An 11,535-nucleotide genomic window follows, 5' to 3' on the forward strand; every position below is an offset into this window, starting at 1 on the left:
AGCAAGACAAATTTAAGGTAATTAAAGAATTTTGAAAAATATATGTATTTACTAACTAATAATATATTCTTCCGAATTTCTTTGTTCTAAAATAAAAAATATAATTTCTAAACTTCAAATTGGCAGCTATTACATCTCGTCATGCACATGCATTTACTCTTTTGTCACTGAATTTGTCGATCTTTAGACCGAACATAAACTAGTAACACAGATAAAGTTACCATCTGTTTTATAAAAGTAATATTTATTCTTTTCAGTTACGAAAGTAATTAATAATTATCATGTATTGTCTTGGAAATAGTTAATATTTGATACTTCATGTATACATTAAATAAAGCAAATAAAGACTAAATTGTCCACAGTAAACCAATCAAAAAGCAAGCATGCAAGTTACTAGATAAATTATGATACCGTTGCATAGTCTCGTAAATTGTGAATAAGTTCGCTTTTCATAAGCGAAGAAGGTCTCAATGAACTCTGACAGTTGACGGTCTTCCTTGCATGTAATGACATGGTACTATATGATCTTAGTTTCAATTATGTGTATAGAAGTTTCGTATAATATAACAGTCTATAATATAATTAATTACAACATATAAAAATATATTTAGTTAAGTGAAAGAGTATTGTAAAATGTAATTTATTTTTTGAAATAAATGACATGACACTAACATAGTAATCAAAAACCGACATTTTTCGTCATGAATGACGATTTACTTATTCATGTTTTTGAAACATTTTAAATTTATTGAATCTCCAAGGTAAGATCAAATAACATTACACTGCAAAATTTGCAATAAATTCTTAAAAGTTTTGTAATTACAATTAATTGTTTGATTTAGATTAGTTTTAGAACAATCACATAATGGCCTCTGCAATGGAACAGCAACAGCAAACCACTTTAGAATTTTATCAAGCAATGGCTGATTTCAAAAACATGTTTCCTCAAATGGATGATGATGTGATTGAGGTAAAATCATTTAATTAAAATATTGTATCATATTAGGTAACCATAAAAAATTTGTGTTCTAAATGTATATTAATACAATGTTATACTTAATTATATATCCTACTAGATGTATATGTTATGTTAAATATTAAATGCATAATACAATATACATGAAATACTACTGAAAACTTATTTAAAAATTTTGTTACTTATATACATGTTTAGGCTGTATTAAGATCTAATCAAGGAGCTGTAGATACAACAATTGATCAGTTACTTACTATGAGCACAGATAATGAAAATGAAAAAATTAGAAGTGAATTAGAGCAAAATGAAAAGTCACCTAGTACCTCTAAGTCACCAAAAGCAGATTCAACTATATCTTTAAAAACTATACGTAAATGGCAACCTGCTTTATTAGGACCATTACCAGATACATTCCTTAGACTTCCTCAACAAATTCCTGAAGACAGTTTGGATTCATCATATTTACAGGAAAATTCAATGTTAGAAGATGAAAGAATTGCTATGTTTCTTCAAAATGAAGAATTTATGGCTGAATTACGTTGGAATGAAGATTTTTTGTCAACTTTAGAAAATGGTTTGTAATAGGCAATCATAATCTTTATACTACAGAAAATTTAGAAAATACATGACATTACAGTTATTCGTATTATCTTTATTATAGATACAAAAATTCAAGGAACAAATCTTGAAAAATGTAGTGGACAAATTGATCACGATGATGAAGATCTTTTTAAAGAAAGATTGAAAAATATGGGCAAAAGTATGAAAAAATTTACTATTTATTATACAATTATATAACTTGCAAAGTTCAGTTTAACATATCCTTATCTTGACTATGTTTCAGTGTCTCGACGTAAGTTTGCACAACTTACCAAAGTGTTTACACGTAGTAAAAAACGTGGAGGTAGACAATTATTACCCCCAACTGCTTCTTGTGACGATTTATTAGATCCAGAAGAATCATCTAGATTTCAGTCTTAGAAACCATACCAATATTTTTTTTGTTATCAAAAAAATAATTTGAATACTTGATACATACCGTAATTTATCGTCCAGAAGTGAAAAAGAAGCATATCTATATCAATAACTGAATGGAAATTTACAAAGAAAATTTAGATGAAAATAGTTTTGTCTATACGGATCATTTAAAATAGGTGTTGATTTGCAGGATTCATGTTCTGTAGACTTAATTAACTTAAGTCAATACTTATTGAGTTGCTTAGATAGCAGTTAAATTTAAGAGCTCAAAAAGATCAAAAGGCAAAATGTAGGAATATCCTTAGATATTATTTAAAAAAATGCAAAACTACAGAATATTTCATATTTTAATATTGTGCTACAGATAAGTACATACTCTACATAGTAACAGTACAATAATTACAACAGTCATACTGTTAAAATAAGGATCTGTGAAATTTTGATGAAAAAATTCTTTTTATTGTAACATTGTGAATCTCATTTGAAGCTTTAAGGATATTGTACATAGAATACAGAATAAGCAATATTTATAGCAAAAAAATTTCTATCTAAAGTTAGTATAAACATTAAAAGTAAAATTTAGAATTAGTTAATTTTTCATTTTGTATTTGATTTGTAAGTAATATTAAAATTCACCTCATATAAAAATCATAGTGAGAAGTACTTTTAAATTTGCTAGTATAAAGGCAGACTTCCTTTTGTATTACTATACATAATAATAATGCTTTCATATCTATAAGTACATTTTCAAAAACACCTATCTAATTAGAGTTGTAAGAGTAATGAATTCTAGTCTGTTTGTCTAGCCATTACTTATTTAATAATAAATATCAAGTATTGCAACTTTATTGTTAGTGTACAGAATCTTTATATAAATGCGCGTAATTATATATGATGTGCCAGAGGCATTAAAATGAATATAAAAATACCTTTAATAATACCAATATTAGTACTTAACTATATAATTTTTAGTGTTTCTCATAAATCAAAGTTTATTCAACACACTAACCTGTACTTTTATTTTCTCATTATTGTAATATATAAGTTACAAAAGGATTATGAAAATAAAGTAAATTTATAGCATATGAAATGTTTTAAAGCTATTTTTATAAAGCATATAATAGTATTATACATTGTACAATTTGGTGTTCTTTACACAGTAATAATGAAAAATATGAAATGAAAGTGTTTAACAGTTCAAATGTAATAGTGATGAACATATTAGTTATGTACTTTACTAAACTTGTAGTAATTTCCATTGTTAAATATTATGTATCAGTCTGTTTAAAGAACACTCTAGCTCCGGATAAACTATAATAGAGTAATTGGAATTCAGCACTTCTTTCTTTTAAGCGTTTTAATGTTAATGCTCTTGTTTGTTGCAATTTTTCATCTCCATGATCATTTTTACTTTCTACAGTCTGCTTTTCAGCATTTATATGTTGTTCAACTGTTTTAAACCAATGTAAACTATCCAGCTCTGATGACTGATTTAAAAGAGCATTTATGTATGCAATTCCCATTGCAAAACCATCATCAGTAAAAGCTGCACCTGTTTGATTTTTCTTAAACATTTTCTCTTTATTTGATATTGAATTATCCACAAAACTTAACGTTAATGGAGGTACAATAGCATAAAATTGTTGTAAATGATATGATTTAGTATCTCGAAAAGCAGATGCAAATACATCAACAAGAAGTTTGAAATATTGTATACCCTCTGTAAAGTTTCGTACTAAGTTTGCAATATCGTTTTCTAAACATTTTGCTGCTGCTTGAGTTGTTGCACTATAATTTAAATTTTTACACATCAATTCAAATGGCATAGATGAATTAATGTTTGGCAGAAATGAAATAGCATTTGCACTTGCGTGTAATCCACCAGATCTAATTAATCGTACATATCCTAATGCATTTCCAATCTGAGTTATTAATTGTCGAAATTGATCTAAATAACTCAAACCATCAGGTGTCATACCCAATTTTCTGATTCCTTTTTGAAATTTTTCTGCTCGTTCATATGTATAAGGTGTTGTTCCATTTTCTCTTTGAACTTTAATAAACCTTATATCTCTCATTAATCTTGATTTTATGTGTTCATCAAAAAGAAATTGTGAAAATGTGTGTAATTTTAGACGAAGAAATTGGTACACAAAGTTAACTGTTGTACTCATAATGCCAGTTCCATGTGTTCTGATAGAATTCGCTATATGTCGAATTCCAATGGTATTTAGATATTTATTATTACTAGTATGTTCAATAAAGGTCTGAGTATTTAAATTATACAGATATTTGGAAACAAATACATGAATGTTTCTCATAATTTCTAAAGCATCCAAACCTTGTTCTAAAGTTTGTGTAGGCAAATGATTTTGTACAGTATCAAGATTTAATTTATAATGAGCCAAAGCATGCATCATTCGATATGTTTTCCAATCATGCAATGCTACTGTAGTAAGACTATAAAACATATCATCAAGATAATGTTCAATAAATCGTTTGGCATATATCATAATGTTAGCTAGAGGTAATGGTAACGATCGTACTATTCTTCCACCATCTTTTACTCCAATATCAAATGGATTGGTAGAATCTAGCTTTAAATGTGCATGAACATGAAGCCTCAAATTAGTCTCAATCTCATGACACACAGGTTGTAATATGCTTTTAGTTAACATTTCTTTTAGTTGTGTAATTCTTTTCTCTTTTAAATTCAATCCTTCTTGTTCACTAATAGTACTGTTAAATGCATTAAACAAGTGAACAATATGGTTTATACTTAAATTACTATTTGCTACAGAAAAGAAGTAAGCTGGAATTATGTTTTGGTGATGGAGCAATATTGAATAATCACAGTGTTCTGTAATAATATTATGCAACTCAGCAACAGTATCATAATGATCTAATGAAAACCTTAATTTCACTATATCCTCTTCTTTAAAAGCATCTGACAATTGACTAGCACATGCTAGAGCACATCTGACTATTAATCTTCTATCTGCACTTGCTGGTCCACTTAATAATCTCATACTCAAACCTACTAATGACAATGCATCTAATTTTTCTTTGCTATAACCTTTATCCTTCTGAATCAAACTTTTCCGTGTAGTTTCTAATGTAACTAAAATGTAATAACTCACATATTGTAATACTTGACTTTGTGATTGCACTATAACTGGTCCCAATATATAAAATATAGTCTGCAAAGACTTTTGTACTTCTATTAATCTACAGATTAACTGAACAGTGTTATAATTCATTGGTTTAATTAGAGTTGCATGCATATTCATTATAAAAGATATAATTTCTTTAATTTGTGATAATAGAGCAACAAAGTCTATTAATAGAAACTGTTTTTGCCTAATATCTGAGACTTGAAGGCTATTCTTCATCAAAATACTTTGCATTTCAATGCACCATGTTACTGCTCTATGAACTAAATTGTTTACAGTCTGCGATAGTTTCTGTATTCTTGAGCACAATATCTTTTCTCCTACTTGTTGATTAATGGTATTGCCAGCTTCCTTTGGCAAAAAATCACTTAAAAATTTACTTGGAATCCACATAACATTTCCAATTAAAGTTATAGCATAAAACTTTCTATTACTTTCAAGTACTCTTTTAATTAATCTTCTATCACAGACACCAAATAATTTTGTTATTATAACAATACCAATATTCACTCTAATCCAATTTTTGTTCAATATTACATTATCATTTGGTTTATTTTCTATGTCCAAACTTAAGTTCTTTAAGTAATGCGTAATTTGTTCGCTCATTGTAGGTCCTTTATTTACATCCATTACATGTTCAATTGTTTTTGTAAATAAAACTTTCTTTAATAAATGTTCTTGCAAATCTTTCAATAACTTATCAAATGTATGTAGCTTTGATTCACTTATGCCAAATTGTGATGGATTATGCATAATAGAACGCACATTCATTCTATATTTTTTCCATTGTTCCAAAAGTGATGGCTGATATTCAACAATTTCATCCAGTGTTAAAACAATTACAAATAAATCAATAAAATGCTCTATTAATACAGCTAAATAAACTTCATTAGGATCACCCGATAGACTAGATAATTGTTCTGTTGTCAAATGTGCCACTGTCCACACTCTATTTACAAAAACAAGCAAATCTTGTAGATCTGCCAGAAGAGATGTAATATTATTATGATTATTCTCTGCACTTTTTTCCCCATGAGTAAATAATTTTTTGTAAAAGGTTTTAGCTTCCATTTCGAGTAGTCTAATTTCTCTGCAGGTGCCAGCAACTGCAGCAAGTAATTTTGATAAGAATTTGTTCTCCATTTCAGTTAAATATATAAGGCTAATATCTTCGTTAGGTCTGTATACAAGCCGAAGAGGACCTTCCATAAAATATTCCAATAGAGAATCATTTTTCCAGGTTTTTTCTGCTAAATTTTCGAAAAATTGTCCATATTTCCGTAAATGTATTGAACCTGCTGCCTTATATATGGTTTCATCCCTTTTTGGATTCCATGCAGATGATTCTATCATTGTAATGTTTATTTTTGTAGTTTTAATCAAAGCAATGATTAAAATACTGATTTTGTTAGCACTCAAAAAACGTAAAATATAATTTTCAAATTTGTATCATATCTTGTAGTATTTTACACAGGCTTTATCCTTCTATATTTTCGTGACATTACCATCAAAGAATGATATCTTTAATAACTTTTTAATATTATAACACTGTCATTTTTTGCATATTTACAAAAGAATGAAATGTGAAGGTGGATATCGCAAAAAATTGATAGTTGTTACTGGTTAAAATTGCTAGATGGACTACTCTATTTACGTGTTTGAATTCCTTCAATAACAAAAGTTTATTAGATTAAATAACAAAATAATTAAATAGAATTTTTGTAAATAAAAATAACGATGAAAATTTGGATACACTGTTTCAGTTCTATTACTTGAAAAAAAATTTCTAGGGAATTTAATAGATTGTCGTCTGTTGTTACCGTTGAATGCACTTTCTCGTACAATATAATTCAACTATCTTCAATTTAATCATTCATAACATTGTGACACTATATAAATTCTTTGTATAGTAACAGTGTGAGAATCACCTAATTCATGTGGTTGTTGTTATGTGAATTTTTGTTGTTTCTCTTATAATGATATAACAAGATTCAATATATCTTCTTTTGAACATGCACACGAGTCAACAATATAATATTGTGTACATTATTAATCATTTAAATTTTGAATAATAAATATTAGTGTGAAAGATGGATACGTCGAATGACTCAAGTTTATATAGGTTAGAGGGTACTGATAAAAATCAAGCAGGAGGATTGATTATTCGAAAAAGACCCTCTGATCATACATTTAAAAAACCTCAAGTATCCGTTTTAGGTCTTGATAAACTTGCAAAACGAAAAAGGCAAGAAAATTCACAAGAAAGTAACTTATCAAAATCCGAGTCCAGTTCGTCAAAAGCCGAGGTTAAAGAAAGAAAATACCGATCTTATGCTGAAGAAACACCAACACATACTGGTGGAGTTAATTCTGAAGCACAGCAAAGATTGGAATCACGTTTAAAACATCAGAGATTGAGTGCACAGGACAAGCATCATAGACATGCATATAGAGATCGAGATAGAGATAGAAATAGAGAAAGAGAAAGGAGTAGAGGTAGAGATAGCATTAGAGATAGTAGCAGACAAACACCTTTAAGATTTAAAGATGAACCACAAACTCCAGTATTTAAAACAAGGGTAAGTGCTAAACTTTATGTAATTGCATATTCTTATCATTGCCTTGTAAATCTAAATACAAAATTTATATTTCTATGTGTTGTTAAGAGTGTAGAATAATACAGTATTATTGCAGGATCCGACATCTAAAAGTAATTGGGATGATGATGAAGATGAAGAACCAAGAAAATCAAGTTGGGATCATCCAACACCAAATCTTTATAACAGTAAAGATGGTCGAGATAGTATTAGAAGCGAATTCACACCTTCATATAAATATAATTCTTGGAATAAAGATCGAAAAGCTAGTGGTGCTACACCTAGTATAGATGGAGAAGAAAAAGAGCTATGGGAAGAAGAACAGCAAAGGTACTGTACTAGTTATAATGTTTAGAATAAATATATTTTTGTTCTTTACAGTTATTAAGAGTTAAATATTTGTCTTCAGATTGGACAGAGAATGGTATGCTTTAGATGATGGAGAAAATCATGCATTTGCCGATGTATCTGAAGAATACACACGTAAAAAAGAAATGGAACTTGAAGCAAAAAGACAGAAACGTCTTTCTGCACAGCAACGACAAATAAATAAAGACAATGAATTGTGGGAACGTAATAGAATGTTAACATCTGGTGTTGTAAGTTCTTTAGAGCATGATGATGATCCTGATGATGAAGGGGAAACCAGAGTTCATCTCCTAGTTCATAATGTTGTTCCACCATTTTTGGATGGTAAAGTACTTTTTTAGATTTGATAATTAATTCTACTTATTCAATAAAATAGAATACATTGAACTACTTTTTTACGTTTTAATATAAATTTTATTAGAAAAAGATTAAGTAGTACAGAAAAATTGATTGTAGCACACATCCTCGAATTGTATTCACGAAACAACCAGAGCCTGTTGTACCTGTGCGTGATCCTACTTCTGACATGGCTCTTGTAGCAAGAAAGGGCTCAGCTTTAGTACGAGCATATCGCGAGCAAAAGGAACGAAAAAGAGCACAAAAAAAACATTGGGAACTAGCTGGAACTCATATTGGTAACATTATGGGTGTACGTGACAGGCACAAAGAAGATAAGGAAGACCCAGGGCAAGAAACTGATTTTAAAGCTGGTCAAAAATATGCACGCCACATACGAGGTGATGAAGTTACTGGAGAAGCTAAATACAGGTCTATTCAGCATCAAAGGAGGAGTCTTCCAGTGTTTGCTGTACGTCAAGAATTGTTAAATGTAATCAGGGAAAATAGTGTGGTAGTTATAGTTGGAGAAACTGGCAGTGGAAAAACTACACAATTGACACAGTATCTTCACGAAGATGGTTATAGTTGCAATGGCATAATTGGATGTACACAACCCCGAAGAGTGGCAGCTATGTCTGTGGCTAAAAGAGTTTCTGATGAAATGGCCACTACTTTAGGAGATAAAGTTGGATATGCTATTCGTTTTGAAGATTGCACTTCAAAAGATGTACGTATTATATTCCTACATTTCATAAAAAGTAGAATTTTAAAGAGAATTGAAAACAAACTATTTTTAAATCATTTCATTCTTTCTTATAGACAGTTATTAAATATATGACTGATGGTATTTTATTAAGAGAAAGCTTGAGAGAGGGGGATTTAGATCGATACAGCGTAATTATTATGGACGAAGCTCATGAAAGATCTTTATCTACTGATGTTCTGTTTGGTTTATTAAGAGAGGTAAATAATCTTTAGAACAATGTTTGATATATATTGTTTAACTGAAACTAATTTATATTTACTAATTTTTTACTTATTTATTACATTTTAAGGTTGTAGCTCGACGACATGATTTGAAGTTGATTGTGACTTCTGCTACAATGGATTCTAGTAAATTTTCAGCATTTTTTGGGAATGCTGCAACATTTCAAATTCCTGGCCGCACATTTCCAGTTGAGGTATTGCACGCAAAAAATCCAGTAGAAGATTATGTTGATGCTGCAGTGAAACAAGTGTTACAAATTCATTTACAACCACGTTCCGGTGATGTACTGGTATTTATGCCTGGTCAGGAAGACATTGAAGTTACCTGCGAGGCTTTGAAAGAACGCTTAGCGGAGATAGAATCAGCTCCTCCACTTTCCATTTTACCTATTTACTCACAATTGCCTTCAGATTTACAAGCAAAAATTTTTCAACGTTCAGAAGGAGGTTTTCGGAAATGTGTTGTAGCAACAAATATAGCTGAAACTTCATTGACTGTAGATGGAATTGTATTTGTTGTGGACTCAGGATATTGCAAATTGAAGGTTTATAATCCACGGATCGGTATGGATGCTTTACAGGTATATCCTGTATCTAGAGCTAATGCTGATCAGAGATCGGGAAGAGCAGGACGTACTGGTCCTGGCACTTGCTATAGATTGTATACACGGAGACAATATTTGGATGAATTATTATTAACTGGAGTTCCAGAAATACAACGAACCAATTTAGCAAATACTGTATTGTTATTGAAGTCTTTGGGTGTTCAGGATTTATTAGCTTTCCATTTTATGGATCCTCCGCCTCAAGATAATATATTAAATTCCTTATATCAGTTATGGATTTTAGGCGCGCTAGATCATACAGGACGTTTAACGCCTTTAGGACGACAAATGGCAGAATTTCCATTAGATCCACCTCAATGTCAAATGCTTATAGTTGCTTCTCAACTTGGCTGTACTGCAGATATACTCATTATAGGTAAGTTCATAAATTCTTTTCTGTTTTGTTATAATTTTATTTAACAGATAATGGTCTTTGTAAATTAAAATGTTTTCTTAGTTTCTATGCTCTCGGTACCTTCGATATTTTATCGACCGAAAGGACGTGAAGAAGACTCTGATTCAGCTAGAGAAAAATTTCAAGTACCAGAGTCTGATCATCTAACGTATTTGAACGTATATAATCAGTGGAAGGCAAATGGATATTCTAGTTCATGGTGCAACGATCATTTTATACATGCAAAAGCTATGCGCAAAGTGAGAGAAGTCCGACAGCAGCTTGAAGAAATATTGAAGCAACAAAAAATGGAAGTTGTGAGTTGCGGCACTGATTGGGATATTGTACGAAAATGTATTTGTTCAGCATACTTTCATCAAGCAGCTCGTTTAAAAGGTATTGGCGAGTATGTGAATTGCCGTACCGGAATGCCATGTCATCTGCATCCAACGTCAGCTTTGTTTGGTATGGGATTCACTCCAGACTATGTAGTATACCATGAACTTGTAATGACTGCCAAAGAATACATGCAATGCGTAACTGCCGTTGACGGGCATTGGCTAGCTGAATTAGGACCTATGTTCTTTAGCGTTAAAGAAACTGGACGAAGTGGACGAGCAAAAAGACGTCAAGCAATGCAACATTTACATGAAATGGAAGGACAAATGAAAGAAGCGGAAGAAGAAATGAAAGCACGAGCACAAGAACAGCTTGAACGAGAGCAAGCTTCTATCAGGAAGTAAGTTGTTTCTTCTAATTTTTCACATTTTCCTTAATTAGTTTATCAATTTATTAATATTTATTATTTCACATTACCTCCAGAAAAGAGATACTGACGCCAGGTATCAGAGAACCGGGAACACCTGCTCCTTATCGTAAAACTCCAGGTAGATTGGGGTTATAATCGTGATTTTAAAATGTGTAAATATGATTAATTGTGATTTTCATTAGTTCATGGAGTATACTGTATCATAATTAAGGTACAAATAATGTTACGTAATAATTAAAAATACTTTGATATATTTGTTATTTTTTAATGACATATACGTATTGTGTAAGTGTATTTTGTATATAAATATAGACTAATTTTTCATAAAAGTTGAAATATTGAATATAA

At 30.3% G+C, this 11,535-nt stretch overlaps 3 protein-coding genes across 3 annotated transcripts; 2 read left to right on the plus strand and 1 right to left on the minus strand.

The window, feature by feature from the left end:
• The first annotated feature begins 726 nt into the window (after window positions 1-726).
• LOC108579096 (CUE domain-containing protein 1) lies at window positions 727-1,957 on the plus strand. Its single transcript, XM_017942539.1, has 5 exons — window positions 727-761; window positions 843-970; window positions 1,175-1,550; window positions 1,638-1,736; window positions 1,821-1,957. Exons 2-5 carry the CDS (start codon window positions 866-868, stop codon window positions 1,955-1,957), a joined length of 717 nt encoding a protein of 238 aa, XP_017798028.1. The 5' UTR covers window positions 727-761; window positions 843-865.
• Window positions 1,958-3,222: 1,265 nt separating this feature from the next.
• On the minus strand, window positions 3,223-6,511 carry LOC108579091 (WASH complex subunit 7). The gene has a single exon (XM_017942534.1). The coding sequence runs from the start codon at window positions 6,478-6,480 to the stop codon at window positions 3,223-3,225; it is 3,258 nt and encodes a 1,085-aa protein (XP_017798023.1). The 5' UTR covers window positions 6,481-6,511.
• Window positions 6,512-7,217: 706 nt separating this feature from the next.
• On the plus strand, window positions 7,218-11,322 carry LOC108579064 (pre-mRNA-splicing factor ATP-dependent RNA helicase PRP16). Its single transcript, XM_017942501.1, has 8 exons — window positions 7,218-7,706; window positions 7,822-8,054; window positions 8,134-8,414; window positions 8,555-9,159; window positions 9,252-9,395; window positions 9,488-10,400; window positions 10,482-11,157; window positions 11,241-11,322. The coding sequence occupies exons 1-8, from the start codon at window positions 7,218-7,220 to the stop codon at window positions 11,320-11,322; spliced, it is 3,423 nt and encodes a 1,140-aa protein (XP_017797990.1).
• Window positions 11,323-11,535: the final 213 nt, after the last annotated feature.

This window comes from Habropoda laboriosa, unplaced genomic scaffold (assembly GCF_001263275.1).
Source record: "Habropoda laboriosa isolate 0110345459 unplaced genomic scaffold, ASM126327v1 scaffold42, whole genome shotgun sequence".
Taxonomy (NCBI): domain Eukaryota; kingdom Metazoa; phylum Arthropoda; class Insecta; order Hymenoptera; family Apidae; genus Habropoda; species Habropoda laboriosa.